The following is an 18,981-nucleotide window of genomic DNA, read 5'->3' as shown; positions in this document are numbered from 1 at the left end:
CGAATGCATTTCAGGATATACCGTAAATCCTCTAATATAGCCTCAGCCAAAATCTTCGCGACGCGAACCTGACAATCTATTATCTGACAATCTATTATCAGAATCTATTTATGTACAGGGAGCAGAAATGGAAAAATAAAACCGGTCACCCTCTCTGGATGGAGAGGACTAGACAGGAATTCAAGAGTGAGTATCTAAGTTGTGATATCTTTATTCCAAGACACTCTCTCTCTCTCTCTCTCTCTCTCTCTCTCTCTCTCTCTCTCTCTCTCTCTCCGGGACTAGGGCAAGCAAGTTGAGAGACAGAGCAAACAAGCAAGCAGAATGCAAGTAGCTACAATAAAACCACACATAGTTGCCATCTCACTGTACATTGTATCCATTAGACAAACAATATTTAGGGTGTCATGCTATGTTGAGTCGAGGGGGAGTCTGAACAGGTGAGTCTTGAGCCTTTTTCGGAAGATGGCAAATTACTCTGCTGTCCTGACATTGGTCGGGAGTTCGTTCCACCACTGAGGCGCCAGAACAGAGAAGAGTCTGGACTTTGCTGAGCGACATTTGTTTGATTTCAGCGATGGTGGTACCAGCCGGCCAGCTGAAGTAGAGGAGCTCGTTTCGGGGCGTGAGGTTTGACCAGTGTTTGAAGGTAGATGGGTGCCGTTCCATTGATGGCCCTGAAGGCCAGTGTCATCGTCTTGAATTGGATGCGTGCTGCAACAGGGAGCCAGTGGAGGTCACGGAGGAGGGGGGTCACATGGGAGAATTTGGGTAGATTGAAGATAAGGCGTGCTGCAGCATTCTGGATACGCTGCAATGGTTTAGTCGCAGAGGCCGGGAGTCCGGCCAGGAGAGAGTTGCAGTAGTCAAGGCGGGAGATGACCAGTGCTTGGACCAGGAGTTGCGTAGCATCCTTTGTGAGGAAGGTTCGAATCCTGCGGATATTGTAGAGGGCAAATCTGCAGGATCGGGCCACAGCAGTGATGTTGGGGGTGCAGGATAGTTGGTCATCGAGGATTACACCCAGGGTCGTCGCAGTTGAGGAAGGTAATACTGTGATGCCCTCGACAGTGACCGACAGGTCCATGCAAGGGCAGTCTTTCCCTGGGATGAAGAGGAGTTCGGTTTTATTCAGGTTAAGCTGGAGGTGATGTGCAGTTGTCGAGACAGAGATGTCAGCCAGACAGTCCGAGATGCGAGTTGCAATGTGAGTGTCAGAGGTTGGGGGAAAAGAGAGGAACAGCTGGGTGTCATCTGCGTAGCAATGGTAGGAGAATCCATGCAATGTAATAACAGAACCTAGTGATCTGGTGTATAGTGAGAACAGAAGCGGTCCTAATACTGAGCCTTGAGGGACACCCGTGTCCAGAGAACAGGGTCTGGACATAGAGCCATTCCATGTGACCTGAAAGGTGCGATTTGTCAAGTATGATGTAAACCAGGTGAGACCAGAGTCAGTTATGCCAAGTTCAGCCAGGGTGGAGAGGAGGATTTGGTGGTTGACTGTGTCGAATGCAGCAGATAGGTCGAGGAGAATGAGAACGGATTACAGACTATTTCTGAATGAAATAGTATGACCTTCTCCATCAATTTTAATTCTATTAACTTTTTACTTTTTACTATGAATTTCTCACAGGGCTGTTTTCAACTACAATATAAATATCAAATCTATGAACTTGAATATAAATATTATAAATTATGAATACATTTTCACAGGGGTACACTTTCCTCAAGTGAGCTTTATTTTTGAAAACCTCATGAAAACACATTTACACGTGTATGATGCTGCAGGTACTTTGACATGTTACCGTGCTCCCACTGATGGGCTAACCTGGTGCAGAATAGCAAATAAACAATAAGAAACAACTTGTAAAACCTTTCTTTTGTTGCACCGACATCTTCCCCTTTGCCGCTAAGGTGAACACATCACCAGCCTGGCTAACGTTAGCAATCTCAGGTCTTAAATTGTCTATGAAAAAATACGTGGGCTAATTTGTTAGCTGCCTCAATGTTGGCACAAGACATATTATTTATTGTTTAACTTTCCGGATTCGGACTGCAGTGCCATCACTTCGGTGCCACGCTTGAGACGGGGCACACATTTATTTCTACTCCATGAACTCGGAGGAGGTGCTTTTTCATGTTCGTAGTGCACCCTCCTATGCACAAAATAATCTTGTCGCAAGTGTTGCATTTTGCCGAGATTTCGTTGTTTTTAGAAAAGTGAAGCCACACTTTTTACCGCCGACACACGCTATCCATGCTCGACTCGCTCGATTATGCAAACACTTCCAGTGGACGCTTCTCCGTTGGTGTTTCTTCTTCTCCCCTCGGCGGACTGGCAGTAATACAAACCACGGAAACAAACTAATGCGGGCATTTAGGAACTGAACAAAATAATCTAAATTCAAACATCTTCGTAACGGTCCCGAAACCGGACGTTAGGATCTCGGTGCCCAACCCTAAATATGTTTGCTCTTCACGTATTACAAATTAGTTTTAAATGGTTGTATGAGTTTGGTTGTATGTATGTATGTAGTTTTGTTGTCTAGAGCTAACTATGTAGTTTTGATGTTTAAAGCTAACTGAATAGTTTTATTGTCAAGAGCTAACTAGTTTTGTTGTCTAGAGCTAACTATGTAGTTTTGATATCTAAAGGAGCAACGCTGACTGCTTGCACAGGCAACATGGCTCTGACATGATATGTGATGAAATTCCTTTGGATCTAGGTTCAATCCCACAGGCATATAAATAAGGTGGCTGCTGCTGAAAAATAAGCATGAGAATATTGTGCAAACAGGTAGCCTAAGGCATATGGTTTAATCATATTTCACATATTAAATAAAGTAAATATTTCCACTTGTACTAGTTTTAATCCCCAACAGAATTCTGCATCAACACACAGAAATGTCCTTAAACATTTCAGAAAACTCCTTTTCGCAAAAAGGTATGCAAAGATGTTTTTCAACATGGTCAAAACTGCAGAATGCTCAGACCCCCCTCCCCCCTTTAAAGGAGACAGGGTTGCTCATACACACACACTCACTTAGACAAACACACACACTTGATTACACACACTGTGTGTCAGAAATCAAAACAGACTCAGCCTGCAGTTACAGTTTGATCTTTATTTATGCAATTTTTGTGGGTTTAAAATCTCATCAAGCTAACACTAATTATGCTAATACATATGACATAAATAGAGGAATTATTCCTGCAGATGATATTGATACATGATACAGTTATGACATGTTCATGCACTACTTGTCTGGTGGTTTGCCTCATCTCCTGCGTCGACGTGACTTGTTGCTGGGAGTTTTCGTCATCCCACTGCGGCCAACCACAGAGCACTCTGTCTTGAGGCAGCCGCAGGTGTTGATGTGGGTGTACGTGTAGGTGAGCTCTGTGTTGTCAGGGCAGGAGAGCTGGATGTGCCGCTCAGATGTGGCCACCTCCTGGCAGCAGGAGCAGGTGTGCTGCAGGGATCTCATTTTGGTAGAGTAGCTGAGACAAGAGAGAGAGGGAGGTGGCAAAGAAAGGAGGAAACAAGAAAAGGATATCCAGTTATAGAAAATTCAAGTTGAAGACTGCAGAGCTAAACAAAAAAAAATAAAATAATTGAGAGCTGCTCAATATGGTCATAAATGATATAAACCACATTTATACCCATCTCTTCTCCTCTGCCGGCCACTAGCCCCATGCCCCCTCCCTCATTTCAACAGTTATTTTACAGTTAATTTATTAATTTATTTGTTTATTTATTTGTTTGTTTATTTCTTTTCTGTAAAGAGTCTTTAGTGAAAAGCGCAATATTACATTTATTATTATGATTATGATTATTATTATGATACAGAACTGAGTAAAACTCTTTTAGATGCAATCATTTCTGATCATTTCAGGGAGCACTCAAACGATTTTACACATAACGATCAGTTTACTACTCATGGTTAGTACTACTGAGTTGGAATGGGACCATACAGGACTTTATCATGGATCGTGACAAAAAACACTCACAATAAGTTGATCGTGGATCCAATATCGGGATAATCGTAAAAATCGTCACGAGCGATTTGAAAAAGCTGTCATGGTAGATGGCTGAAAAATGTGTTTATCTCTTATTATACATGGAGACCTTGTGATTTCTGATCATGATGGTGATTTGATTGTTTTTTACTAAATGAATGACCTATTCACTAAAAAAAGATGTTGCAATAATATATTTGTAAATGTAAAATGATACCAATATGCTTAAGTACATTTTAAGAATTTTATGTTGAATTCATTATTTTAAATGATTATCAGGATAATATCATGAGTCACATTTATTTTGGCCAGAATAATGAAATTGAAATTATTTTGAAAATGGTCATGATATTTTCATATCATCCTTATATTGGTCGAACCCTTGAATCCTTGAAATAAAACTCAGGATATCTCAGGCCTCCGATACAGTGTTAATGACCACTTTTGTTCTATAATGTGTCTCTTAAAGTTCCCGGAACAAATAAACGTTGATTTGGAGAGAATTTTCCACAACCCTGATAATGAACAAAATGACATGATGGGGACTCACAAGGTGAAGGTTCCGCATGCTCCACTACAGGATGTGATGTTGATCAGGTCGTTGGAGTGGCAGCCCTGGCTCTCGAGGCGCACAGAAGTGGTGATCACGCTGCACGGCTGACCCTTCCGAATACCTGAGGAGGCAAGAGAAGGATGTTGACATGGAAAACGTGTTTGTTGTGTGTTGTGAAGTTGATGTTTTTTTGTTCTAAAGATGATGTTTTCATGTCATGATATTACAGTAATGTTTTCCTATCGTCAAATTTATGTTTTTGTGTGTCCTCAAGTTGTGTTGTGTGATGATTTGGTTTTCTTGGGTGCAAAAATGTTTCATTTTGGTGTTAATTCTTTCGTCGTTCTTTATTCTGAATATATGAAACAGCTCAATAAACCAATGATGTCATGAATGAAGTCTCATCTAATTAGCCATAACATATTTGATTATCATTTCTATAAAGCCAACAAAGGTATTACAAATAACTTCAAAATGCATAATTATGTATATGAAGTCAAAAGACATCATAACTGAGAGTAAGATGAGAGTGTCAGCAGGTTGTTTGTAAATAATATGTAGGTGTGAAAAAGTCATGGAAGCAATACATACAGACATGGCAGCATCCATCTGGAGCTATGGTCTCTGTTTCCTGTAGGAGACACACACATTCACGTCAGTATTGTTGGAGAGATTCACATTCGACAGAACATCATCAAAGACACGTTTTATAGTCCATGCTGTAGGACTCAAATCTTAGTAAAAAGCTACAATGATGAGTTGGTGTGTGTTCGTGTGTGTGTGTGTGTGTGTGTGTGCAGTCACAGGTATGCAGTCTTTAGGGTCATATGGAGGACAGATGATCTTGGCCTCAACGGTGATGAACTGATTGGCGATCTTCACACACTCAAACTTCTCACAGGGTGTGTGTGTGTGTGTGTGTGTGTGTGTGCAGTCACCGGTATGCAGTCTTTAGGGTCATATGGAGGACAGATGATCTTGGCCTCTACGGTGATGAACTGATTGGCGATCTTCACACACTCAAACTTCTCACAGGGGTTCTCAGATGGAGTCCAAACGCTGCCAGGCTAAAGAACAAGAACAACACAATTTTGTTGTAGTAGTCTCCCAGACAGATCTCTATTTGAAGTTACCTCGCTAACTGCAAATCCTGCTTTGTAGTCCAGGGTCCTCATTTATCAACCAAGCCTACCCTCAGTTGTGTGTAATGGGTGTATACGATCGTTCCTACACAAAGTGTGGAATTGATCAACTTGTACTTAGGAATGTGTGTAGATATAAGCACAGCACCTAGTGGTAGAATAGGGGAACTGCAAATAGAACGCATTGCCAGTGTCACAGCATGTGTTAAACAATCACAACATCCACACATTTTCCTTATTTTTGATTAATAATTACTCACTTAGTATTCTTTTGTAGTTAAGAACAGACATGTGGCCTAATTGGTGTCAACATCTATAAAATACAATTGTGACAAGTATTAATCTAACATGGCTCATCTTGCATTACTGGAAGATTTAGTAAACGATGCGCTCCACAACGAGTTGTCAGAGCGCTGATCTGTTTGGTGAGAGAACAGAGTGGCTTCTGGGTAGGGACCGCTTCCCCACATATTGTACCATATATGGTTAATTGGGGGCATTTCTGAATGCAAATAACCCCAAATGTGCACGAGCATGGTGGTTTAAAACATTTATCAATGCTGGTGTGCTTACGACCGGGGTTTGTTTGATAAATACAGATTTGTTTGTACGTAAGCACATTCTAATTTGATTCATACGACATAATTTAAAACCTTTTCTATGCACTGTTGATAAATGAGGGCCCAGGACTCTGGTAGCATTATCTGGTAGATATGTTTGAGAACTTCGTGACCTCATAGATATATCTGTACACACACACACACACACACACACACACACACACACACACACACACACACACACAAAACAACAACAACAACAACCTGTAATGTGTGTGTGGAGTTAGAGCCTGGCAGTGCAACAACACAGCTTATTTGTACACAAGTCCCACAGCACTGGCCAGTCCGGATCTGGTACTCATAACCCTGAATGGATACACAGAGACAAACAAATCATAAAAATCCAAAGTAAATCCAACACACAGATCTGGGTGATATTTTATCGCTTCTAAATGTACAGAGAATGCTAAAGTCAGTCATTTGGATGAGTATTCTGTTTGGTTTACAGTATGGCTTTTATTTTCTCTCTTTTATGTATTCATTGTCTTTTAGTTATATTGTACAGTACATATAAGCCCCTAATCAAGTAAACACAACAAACACAATTGGAAGGGTGATGGATGCCTCAGAACTCTGTTCCTTGCCATGCTTCTTTATTTACTTGTTAGACCCTCTTAACGTATCAAAAGTAGGGCTTATTTTCATTACTGCAAGTTGTCATGGTCCTCCCTCTCAGCACACCTCACCCTCCTGCCAATCACCGGTCTACCACACCCCTAATCAGCCCAAACTCCACTCAGCTGGTCTCCACAGCTGCAGCTGATCACCAATCAGTCCGGTATATATACTCCCCGTCATCCTGCACTCGGTGCCAGATTGTTCTATGTCGTTTGCACTAGTCTCTCCAGCTTACCTCTGCCTGTCCCCGACTAGCCTGCTCTGTCTCTGCCCCGGTGTTCGACCCAGCCTTCCTGCCCTGACTACGGATTCTGCCTGCTCCTTGTCTGTTTTCCGCCAGTGTGGTTCTGTGACGGAAAAATAAAGAATCGCTATTCCCTGCCCCTCATTGCATCTGCCTTCGAGCTCCTGGAAGGTGCCACTATCTTCACCAAACTGGATCTACGCTACGCCTATCACCTGGTCCGAATCGGCCGCTACGCATCTGCCGCCAACCATCGTCGCTCCCAGGCCCCGGGATATTGGCTAGGGGATAAGGTCTGGCTCTCTACCTGGGACCTCCCCCTGAAAGTGGAGTCTAAAAAGCTGGCCCCACGGTTCATCGGGGCCTTCGAGATTAAGGAAGTCATTAACCCGGTGGCCGTGCGGCTCAAGCTCCCCCGGTCCATGCGGGTCCATCCCACCTTCCACGTGTCAAAGGTCAAGCCGGTTCGAGAGAGTGCTCTGGTCCCCGTGACGCCTCCCCCTCGGGGGTCCCGCCTACACGTTCCGCCGCCTCCTATGGTCCGGCGCGGCAGAGGGATACAATACCTGGTGGACTGGGAGGGGTATGGTCCCGAAACGAGGTCCTGGGTCCCAGCGAGTGACGTGCTGGATCGGGCCCTAATCAAAAAGACCAGCCCACCAGGACCAGCTGCATCCCCAGACCTCGGGGTCGGCCTCCTCGGTCATCCCATCTTCCTGACCTAGAGTTCTCAACGGGCCTGAAAATTACGACCCGACCCGGCACGTGGCTTTTAAAGCCCTGACCCGATGTAAACCGACACATCAACATGGATTATCTGCCCGAACCCGGCCCTTTTGTTTTTTTTGTTTTTTTTTCTCATACACGTATTATCATGACCAGAAGACGGCGACGGTGAATTCACCTGCGGCAAGTTTACTTTTCACCAACTCCATCTACTTCTCCAGGCTAAAGGCGTGCACGCAGCGGCGTCGGGTCTGCCCCCGCCCTCTGTCTACTGTGAACTGTCCTGATTCCAAGTGTGCAATAAGTCATTACCGAACGTCTGCCTACATGTGCTGCATTTGGGTCCGCTCCCGCGCCCGTTACACAAGTAGGTATTTCCAGTGGCAGTAAAGAGGCAAAACGACAGGTGAGTATGTCTCACACAGTTTGAGTAATGTGCGTGGTCGAAAAAATATGTATCCAAGCATGATTGCTCTAAATTGGGGAAGCACAAACCAAATCACATATTCTGCAGCTCATGCTTTCAGCGAAAGCTGAAACTCCTTGCTCTGATACTGTTAAATCTCCTACCTGAACTAGTAAAAACGATGCTTGTTTAAATTTGTTTTGTAACCAATGGTTTTGTTCAATTGATCTGTTTCAATGCACATTTAATGTTTGATGATATCCATGCATGTTGTATTTTGCTCATTCCCAACAGTAATAAATGCAGATTTTACCCTTTTTTTTCAGACGACGACATCATAAATATTCATGCTCATGTTGTCAATGTTAGTGTGGTTTTGTTCCAGCCATCCAGACCAGTGAGAAGATTTAAACGTTGTATTAAAACTGTCAGCAGCATCTACATGTCTACTTGTTTAATGTTTGTACGTCAGAATCCATATTCCAAGGCTGTATCCAAAATCACTCCCTACTCCCTATATAGTGCACTATATAGGGAGTTCGCCATTTTGTAGGGGTGTCCGAATGTGTAGTGAGCATTACTATTCCCCATATAGTGCACTCAAAGTTTCCCACAATGCATCGTGAATAGTGTACAGCCGATGGTCACTAGCCAAGCAAATTTTACCATCATGACATTGCGCTGAAAGACAAATTGCAAAGGGACGAGAGGAGAGAGAGCAGGAAAAAGCTGCAGAAATAAGAATAATCGTATAATAATAAATGTTAATATTTGATAGGCCTTTATGTATTGCAGAACAAGGACGACACAAACGGCCAAAGTGTGATGTTTTACTGTATTTACTTAAAAAAAACGTGATATATATTTGAGACTTTGGGTAAACTTAGGCGGCGGCCGGCGAGAGGCAACGGTGGCGGTGGGGTCTTTGTCCATCAAAAACCGTCACTCGCCACTCAAAGCAAAGCGCCGTATGACAGTCTGAAAACTATAAAGATGCGGAGATGAGGGACAGATTGTGGCGAGTGATCACCGAGGAGTTTGGGATCGAGGACGGACTGCAGGTCAGGTGGATCGCGGACATGTGGGGTGCCGGTAGTGCTGCAACCTGGTCCTGAAGTCCACCTGGACCCGATCGGGATCGTTGAAAATAAAAATAGCAGTGAGGACGATGTAGTGATCGTCTCATTATTGAAAATTATTTTTTTTCTCAAGAAATGAGACGGCCACGGAATCTCCCTCCTGCTGGAGGCCTCGTTCTTTTTTCCGTTTTGTAAATTTTCGCAACAAATATGTATTAAAAAATGTATTATCCTGGTAATTTATGTGCGTGTGAGTGTGAGACTTAAGAGCCGTCGGCGGAATCTGACGTATTAATTATGCATCAGGAACAACGTCCTCAATGGTGCCGAAAGAAATCCCCCGAGTAGTGTCCGAAAGTGTTTTTTCATTTTGCCTTTGAGTCCACTATATAGTGCCCTCCATAGAACTCCCCTATATAGGGAGTAGGGAGTAGGGAATGATTTCGGACACAGCCCAAAGACTCAAGTTCTACAGAGTTCAGACAGGAACACCATGGTGTTTCAGTTGAACTGGTGACCGTGTTAACTGGTGACTCTCAGCTCATAGTCACTTCAGTAAATGGTTGGTGTAGATCACAAACAGATGTATTTGAAATACATTGAAGGCTTTTATGAGGACACCTCCATGTTCTGTTGTTGTTTTCAACAGCTGAGAGTCACCCGTTTATAAACATGTTGACTACCACTGGAAAAAGAGCACAGGAAAGTGTCAGAAGTCAGTTTTTATGGGCAATAATGCCAACTACAAAAATTATTTCATGAATTATTAAAGAAAAGAGAGAGGAGCTGAACTTACCTGAGGGCAGTGTGTGTCACATTGTGTAGGCTGACATTCTATTATGTGCAGTTTTCTGGTGTCTGTCTTGCTACTACAAATGCAGTCTTCACATGGCTTCAGGTGCACCAGGTCTCCAACCTGGACGAACAGAGTGAGAAGGTTAGATTCACAGATTAAAAACAATGCAGCTCAGCACCTACCCAGTTTCATGGCAGCTAATTAACTAGTCACAAAATGCAATCTACTGGTTCCATGTTCAGGGACATGAATTGTCCATTTTCTTTCGTGTCACTCAGATCTGAAACAATGCCAATAGAAAGTAGCATCCTCTTTCATGGAGGATGCATTTATTGAACACATCCATGTGAATATGCAATGTCCAAATGTAGTGGCAGAGTATTAAATATTGAAATGGGCTGTTGGATGGGCACAATAGGATGCCCATATTTGAAATATAAGGTTGTCATCTTTATAACTAATTTTGTCTAATAAGATTCACATGAGGGTGGTAGATGTGGGGTCTTACCTGATATTCATGGTTTTTGGAAACACACACATCTTTAGGCTCTGTAAAGGAAACAGAAGAACGACAAATTAAATGTGATGCAACAATCCGTGGCAAAAATGAATTGCAGCTATGCAGTTACAATAACATGCACCAGCACAGCACACTCACTGCAGGAGTATTTGGAACAGCAGACTCCCTTGGTGATGTTGAGAATATAACCAACCGAGCATGATGGTACAGTACCAGGACACAGCTTCACATCACACTCTGTTCAAAGACACAGATAGATGAATGAATGTTCACAGCACCAAATAAGGTATCATAAACCTTTATTAGATCAGTAACAACAGAGGAGCTCTTTCGCTGAGGAACAAGCACCTATAAATACTCAAAAGGGCCTTGGTTTATACAACAAGCAAGAAAAGAGCATGTTGTGGTCTTGTTTGGTCGTATATGAAGTAGTGTTCCAGGGTTTTATTCCATTTTCACTATGGCCTCCTGTAAACAACCTGCCATATGTCCATCCATCCATTTTCTTCCGCTTATCCAGTACCGGGTCGCGGGGGCAGCTGCCTGAGCAGGGACGCCCAGACTTCCCTCTCCCCGGACACTTCCCCTAGCTCCTCCGGGAGGACCCCAAGGCGTTCCCAGGCCAGCCGGGTGACATAGTCACTCCAGCGTGTCCTGGGTCTTCCTCGGGGTCTCCTCCCGGTGGGGCATGCCTGGAACACCTCCCGAGGGAGGCGTCCAGGGGGCATCCGATGCAGATGCCCGAGCCACCTCAACTGGCTCCTCTCGATGTGGAGGAGCAGCGGCTCTACTCCGAGCTCCCCCCGTGTGACGGAGCTCCTCACCCTATCTCTAAGGGAGCGCCCCGCCACCCTGCGGAGGAAGCTCATTTCGGCCGCTTGTATCCGGGATCTTATTCTTTCGGTCATGACCCAAAGTTCATGACCATAGGTGAGGGTAGGAACGTAGACCTGCCATATGTGATCCAGTTAAAACATTGTCCTTCAAATTTTTGATCCGGAGTTTTGGTTATAAATATTCACTGACATATCAGTCAGCCTGCTCTCCTTAAAATGACACTCCCACTCTCCCAACTAAACTGCATTATTAGGGAACATTTCGAGGGAAAAGTTTTTGTGGTGGATTAGGTTTTCTCTTGACGTATCACAAATTAGTTTCAAATGAGTCCTAGACGTCCACATAGGGAAGAGTTCTGGGTGGTGGACAGTTCCAAAAACACAGGACTTTCACCAGGAGACTGATCTGACTGATCTAACTCCTTGTAGAAGCAATAGTTCTGTTTTATTTTAGTTTTGTTTCAATTTCACAGTCATTATAAGCAAAATGCCTGACTAACGTAAACCTGACTATGTCGTTTTGTAGCATTTTGTTCATCAAAAACGTGTTCAAACTGTCTTTTTACTCAGCACTTCACCGTATTTTGCTCGGACCACTTCAAGCTGAGAATCTCATCATGATGAAGACGGACAAAGCCCTTTTGCAGAAGCAATTAGCCGACAAGACACTGACTGTTGCATCCTCCGTGTGGTTAGAGTGGTGATATATTGTTAAAAAGCTTGGAAGAAGTGCTCCCCAGAGCCCTGCGGACAGAACCTTACACTGTCTCATACTAGAAGCTACAGTCCCAGTGAAGAAGGGAGAGGGTTGTGAGTTACTGTGCTATCCGTATTACCCAGTAAAACAGAGTATTTAAGAGGTGTACAGTTACAAATGGGATTTAAATCAAATCATTCACATTTGATTGGACCGCTAAACGTGTTGTAGAATGTAGTGCGACACGGAGCTACAGAGGCTCCACACACACCTTCACAATCACTAAAGAATCAGATTGAAGTAAATAGATGTCATATTTTGTTTTACAGAAAGAAAAGATGTCTATTGTATTTTGATATAAAAATACAAAGAAATAGATTTTGTTCTTTATGTGCACAATATGACCGGTGTGACAGTATGTGATCAAAAAGGGTAAACATGTCATCTCTCCTTTAATGGACACTTATCAAAAACAAGTATTTCCAGTGCTATACATACAGTATATCTTTACATATAAATAGAGATCTGACTCCAGTATTGGTACTCACTTACCACACTTCTCCTTTTGACAGCAGCCAACAGTGTGCCTGACCTTGCCCTGACCCTCATGGTCACAGCTGAGGGGCAGCGGTGCTGGACAGGACACATGATGGCAGCTGACCTGCAGCGTGTCCTCCTCACATATACATTCATTGCAGCCTTCTGTCCATGTTGAATTGGCCTGAGGACACAATGTTTGATGCAATATTTTGGCAGGAGGCTTCAGCTATTACTGGTCTGTCATAAGGTTATGTGGATTAGGGACTGGTATTTCAGGCAAATCACTTACCTTTTTCCATTTTCCATTTGGCAGCCTACAAATTTCTGAGGAGAAAAATATAAAGCATAATTAGATTTTGATTATTTAGTCTGCCTGCCTCAGGAGCTAAGTAAATCCTCAAAGTAGCCTCTATGGAATGACAGCTACAAATAGTTTTTATTACGAAACGTTTTTGGGAACATTACCTTTCTATCATTTCCCCACTTAATATTCTGAAAATTGGTTTACCATTAAAACTAGACTAACAGTCTTTCACATTTGGTGAAGGTATGTATTGTGTAGCAGACAAGTGTTGCTCAGCTTCCTCAGATGCATATACAACCCAGTCTAAGGGCGGTTTGTGAAATACTCATGGAATGTACTCTATTGGTTTCATGTACAGGGACATACATTTTCCGTGTCTCTCAGCCTTAAAACAATGTCCATGGAAAGTTAATTAGGATCCTTTTTCATGGTGGACACAAAGTAAACATCCACGTGACCACTATTGTAAAATAAGTTATATTGAGAGTGGGAAGGTGGATGGGTTCAACAACATTTTATACCAGTGTTGGTGTCCCAAAGTATTGTTGTGAATTGATGGGTTCTTGAGGGTATTCCCAACCCTAACTAACAGGTTTTGTTGCATAATGTTTGCCCGAAAAAATGGTGCAGGCACGAATTATACTGATACAGATTTGTTAAAAAGTTGTGCTGACTGAAATGTAAAAATGTAAAATTGTTGTATCTTCCGTATTATCTACACGACACAGTATTGTTGGTAATTAAAACATTTTGCAATATGCGTAATATACATTTTAATAAAGAAAGTCTGCTATCTGCTCTTACCACAGGTGGGCACACATTCATTTGAGTTTGAGGAGAGAAGGGAGGTGTTACTTGGGCAGTAGCAGCCCTCCAGCTTCATCTTCGTCATGGCACTGAACTCATCGACAGCATAGATGAATTTCTGGTTGTACCTGAAGAAAACAACAGCATATTGTGAGCATTGTGTGTTGGAGGTGAGTCAAAGCAAAAAATGCATGAACATTGATTGACTGTGATGAGCAACAACAATGTGTTGGTGAACTGTTTGTAGGCCTACCAGGATTCACAAGTAGGCTCCACCTGAGGGCCACAGGCCTGATACACTTTGGGACTCTGACATTTATAATCTATTAAGGGATGAAGAGAGAAGAAACATTTTTGAGATGAGGTCATTGCTGTGATGTTGTTTATGAAATGATTAGTAATGCTGGACTTTAAAATAGTAACCAAATCCCTAAACCATTTATTTACAACTGAAAACCAATTTGTCTGGGTATTTTGTAGCGTTGTTGATTGATTCAGGTCCAATGTTGAATTCTAGGAATTTTAATTCCACATATTGTTATATACATAGCAACTGTCTCCTTCCCCTCCCTGCCTTTATAGGCATCACTTCCCTGCAGACTGTGGAATATTAGTGAAGAGTATCCCTGACGCTTTCAATTAGCCTGTAAATCACTTATGCCAATCAAAAATGCGTATTACCTGCATGTAAACTCAAATCCACACATTTTTATAATAGTTTGAACTGCATTTTGTCACTATAACAGACCTTTACCACACTTTCCTAACCACATAGCACTAGCATCAGTGATTAGCATAGTCATAAGCTAATGTAAAGGGCCATCATGACCTGCAAGTTAAAAACAGTGAAGTGGGGGTAAACTAATGTAAACCAAGTCCAGCAATTCATGTGGTGCTTTGTATGTTCTGTAACTGTAGCATGGGTTAGCAAGCTAGCTAGCTAACTAGCCAGCCTCTTAATTAATAAATTGCACAACTTCATGCTTCATCCAAAAACTCTGGTCACAGTGTAGGAAAGAACTTTCTCATCAGCAGATAATTAGTCAATAACACGGATTAACCACATTTTGTAATGCTAATGATATTAATTTGAATGGGTTATTTCCAACATTCCCAAGGCATTTTTTTTTTATTTCCAGGCTTGAGGCGCTTCAACCGAAATTGTGGGGTTTAGTAACTCTTTAAAAAAACATATTTTGGTTGCATACCACAGAGTCCTTTGGTGGCACTCCTCCAGTCAATACACACTCCAGATTCAGCACAGGCATGAGCGTAGGTTTGTAAGCTGGTGCAGCCAATGTGATTTAGGTGGATGTGGCAAACGTCAAACTCACAGGCCAAAACAAATGGATTGTAGTCGATGATCTTGTGGCAAGCTTCGAACACACTGGAGAACATGGGATGTCATTATGGACACAAGCTGAATGCATCATTACACGTTATCAAAACAGGAATCAACGAGGAATGTGTTGCTTGTCAGGTGTGTTACAATCCTAGAATGTATATGTCTATAAGAAGTGGATGAAGTTATTGTGAAATCACCCATTGGTTTATGGACTATGGCTTTCAAGGCAAGTTCAGCAGTTTGGCAGTCACCATCTGGGATTTTGGCTGTTGCCATCTAGGAATTTTTGCAAGCAAGTGTGACCATATTTGTAAAAAGAAATACTGTCTAAATTAACCAGACAATGTTATATTGTTACTGTAATGCTTTAATCTGAAGCTCAAATATAAATATATAAATCAACTTTGACAGGTACGGTGGCTGAGGAGGAACATACAAGGTGAACTCGCACTTTACAACAGTGCCCCTAGTGGTTTATCAATTACACCCAGAATCACAGAGAGGGAGCGAGGGGGGCTCTCAGTCTAGTTATCTGACCGCCGGTCTTAAACTGATGGTGGAAACCTTAACTGAACAACAGCTGAACACAATTATAACTGTTACAATGATGATCTGTAAAATGTAATAACATGTATGAATATAGGCTGATTTAATGTAAAATAATGGTCACAGTGTTTAAATGATGACGTATAGGTTGCTCTGACTGTTAATACAGATGGGTTTACATTGGAGTTAGTTTGGAGCCTGGTGCGTCCCATACAGATGCTAAAGAGTGACATGGTGCATCTGTATTTGAGTTGGAAGTGAGATCAGGTTGGATGTTATAGATGACATGTTTTCCCCTTCCCTCTTACCTGCTCTTGATGATTTCACAGATGCTGGTATCGCAGGGATTAGGTACAGGTGCTGGCGTTGGGTGAACTTGTTTGCAGTAACCATTGTTCGCATGCCACTCGTATGCCATATTAGGACATGAATCATCAATTTTGCCACTAGGCAACATGCAGTCATCTGTCCGGTTGTTGTCACATGTGCCTAGAAAAATGTAAATCACATCGATTACAGATTATATCAAATTCACAATTTCGCAAAAGATTAAAACATTTTGTAATTTAAGCTGTTGTTTTCTACTGCAGGACTCACCACACTGTCCCTGGGTGTTGCCGCCAAATTCATTATAGGGCAGGTAGATACTGAATATGAGACCTGAGAACGTGATCTTGGCATGGATTTTAGGGATGACAAGCTCCGTTTCAATACCAGTGGTAATTACACGGAAGTCAGCATTCTGGTATGCAGGATTTACACGCTTGTCATTCACAGAAATCTAAAAAAAAAAGAAAAGGCATTATAGATAGAAATGTCAGAAATAACCCTTTACAAAATTCCTTTTCAGGTTCAATGCACCTACAGGAAGACATTTTTAGGCAATTTTACTAATTAGGATCAGATAAGGTATGTGTAGTTGCTGCTAGGATCATGACTAGAGTTTGAATTAGAAATGGAGATAGTGACATTTATTTACCTGATTTGAGAAAATGCCATTGATATCCTTCTGTGTCATAAAGATGGTGTATCTTTTGTAGAAGACGGTAATGGACTGAGGACAGGAAAAGCTTTCGCCGCAGTAGTAGTTATCGATCAAAACACTGAAGTTGTATTTGGGCAAGATCTCTTTCACCAGCCAGTAGGAACAGTTGCCTTGAAAACCATAGTACGTTCCATCGAAGGTGACATAATGGGGGTCTCCCCAACCAAAGCAGACACCTTCATACGATACATACATACATACATTCCATTTTTAATATAACATTTGAAATAATCTGGTCTCATCAACACACAAAGTTATATAAAATAGAAGTAAAACACAATTTTAAAATAACATAACATTTTAAATCATTGCTACAGGTAAAATGCTTTCACATGTTAAACCTGAGAATTTTGCAGACCAAGTAACATTTTAGTAGGTCATACTTACATTGGCATTCATAGTGAAAACAGCATCCATCATCATCCAGCACTTTCATAGGAGGGAAGTTATTTGCGCAAACTACAGGTTTTGGAACTGGACACTGTGTCTTGTTGAAGGCTACCTTGCCATCGTCACATTTTCCTACAACACAGTTACTCTCCTTCCAAATGTCACCATCCTATGTGGACAAAAAACAAAAAGAAATACCATATTAATTAGTTATGCAAAATCTCTTAATAAATGGTAGTATTTATCTTGATTGAGTAGTATTGCTTAACAACTGCATGTAAAAACAAGGTTCAATATGTATGGGATGGAAATAAACCGGTACCTTTCTATGAGGCGTTACAGAAACACACTCTCTCCCAGGATTAGGACACGGGTGATGTTTGACTACTATATGACAGCTCTCATTGCAGTACCCTATGTAACAGTAGCCATCATAGTCTGTCTTATTGTAGACTATAGAGTCTGAAAATGAGGCACAGCAAAATCAAATCAAAACCAGACAAATATTCTCATTCGAGTCAACGTAGCATTTGCGACTGTTGTGGCGAGTAACTTCTGTATAAACTAAACTGACCGAGGTTTTACAGTTAGGACTATCAGAAGACGAGTAATGTCATGAAGCATAGAGAGACAGACTAGATGAGTAACTTTTAACAACTTAATGCTTCATCTACATATGACAGATGGCTGATAACTTTGTTCAGCTCATTTTCTGTAAAAGTGCAAAGTACTGGAATTAGCAAGCCAGCTATGTTGTCCATATGTTGTGTTCTGAAATTCACAATGTATTAAATAGATGTGGCACAACTGCAAATTAACAAAAAATTGTGTGTCTTCATGAATCAGAACTTACCACGAGGGAACATTGTACCATAATGGAGGCATTGGCAAATCACTGGCAATGTGGCTGGAGTCGAGGTTGCACCTGTCACTATCGTAAACTCAGTTGTTGGAGTGGAAGTTGCTGTTCTTGTAGTGCTTCTTACAGTTGGGGTGGAAGGTGTGGTGGTAGTAGTAGTTGAATGTGTTGAAGTTGGGATTGTAGTTGGAACTGTAGTTGTTGTTTCAGTTGTCGTAGAAGGTGCGGTGGTTGTCGTAGTTGAATGCGTTGTAGTTGGGATTGTAGTTGGAACTATACTTGTAACTGTTGTGGAAGGAGGTGGTGACGTTAGACAACCACAGCATTTAAATTTAATTTCATAATCAAAACACTCTTGCTGAAGGCCTTGTTGTTTGTTATGGCAAATGAGACCAACTTCTTTATTGCAAGTCACAGTTTGTCCCACCAGTGACATGGAAAGATGTGGGTAAAGAACAGCTCTACACTGGACTTCTTCAGGAGCTGAGCACACATGAGGATTAGCAGCGATGATCTTCTGGATGGATTCATTGTCTCCACCATCAGGGCCTGGTGTGGGCTTGTCAAGATTCATCCATTCTGACCAACCACATGTCATATTATGTCCCCCAGGGCAAGCTGTAGTTGATGATGGGGGAGTAGGAGTTTTTTCAGTTGTGGTGGAAGGTGTGGTGGTTGTTGTAGTTGAATGTGTTGAAGTTGGGATTGTAGTTGGAACTGTAGTTGTTGTTTCAGTTGTCGTAGAAGGTGCAGTGGTGGACGTAGTTGAATGCGTTGTAGTTGGGATTGTAGTTGTCACTATACTTGTAACTGTTGTGGAAGGAGTGGAAGGAGGTGGTGACGTTAGACAACCACAGCATTTAAATTTAATTTCATAATCAAAAC

At 42.0% G+C, this 18,981-nt stretch overlaps 1 protein-coding gene across 1 annotated transcript in view; it reads right to left on the bottom strand.

Annotated features, from left to right (window-relative positions):
• Positions 1-3,176: 3,176 nt before the first annotated feature.
• The window catches only part of LOC311011042 (mucin-5AC-like), a gene marked incomplete at its 5' end in the record, with an annotated part of 57,046 nt that continues 41,241 nt past the window's right edge, over positions 3,177-18,981 (bottom strand). The window contains 20 exons of the mRNA XM_084005737.1: positions 3,177-3,504; positions 4,574-4,697; positions 5,168-5,207; positions 5,381-5,467; positions 5,515-5,643; positions 6,543-6,644; positions 10,208-10,327; positions 10,716-10,756; positions 10,866-10,964; positions 12,813-12,981; positions 13,090-13,124; positions 13,909-14,039; positions 14,165-14,234; positions 15,120-15,298; positions 16,111-16,291; positions 16,400-16,583; positions 16,782-17,023; positions 17,235-17,406; positions 17,560-17,699; positions 18,163-18,906. Coding sequence (XP_083861863.1) covers positions 3,282-3,504; positions 4,574-4,697; positions 5,168-5,207; positions 5,381-5,467; positions 5,515-5,643; positions 6,543-6,644; positions 10,208-10,327; positions 10,716-10,756; positions 10,866-10,964; positions 12,813-12,981; positions 13,090-13,124; positions 13,909-14,039; positions 14,165-14,234; positions 15,120-15,298; positions 16,111-16,291; positions 16,400-16,583; positions 16,782-17,023; positions 17,235-17,406; positions 17,560-17,699; positions 18,163-18,906 — 3,212 coding nt within the window. The 3' untranslated portion in view covers positions 3,177-3,281. The remainder of the gene's footprint in view (positions 3,505-4,573; positions 4,698-5,167; positions 5,208-5,380; positions 5,468-5,514; positions 5,644-6,542; positions 6,645-10,207; positions 10,328-10,715; positions 10,757-10,865; positions 10,965-12,812; positions 12,982-13,089; positions 13,125-13,908; positions 14,040-14,164; positions 14,235-15,119; positions 15,299-16,110; positions 16,292-16,399; positions 16,584-16,781; positions 17,024-17,234; positions 17,407-17,559; positions 17,700-18,162; positions 18,907-18,981) is intronic.

The sequence above is a fragment of the Eutrigla gurnardus genome (genome assembly GCF_963514095.1).
Source record: "Eutrigla gurnardus genome assembly, chromosome: 1".
NCBI lineage: Eukaryota > Metazoa > Chordata > Actinopteri > Perciformes > Triglidae > Eutrigla > Eutrigla gurnardus.
This window is presented reverse-complemented; position numbering and strand designations above follow the sequence as displayed.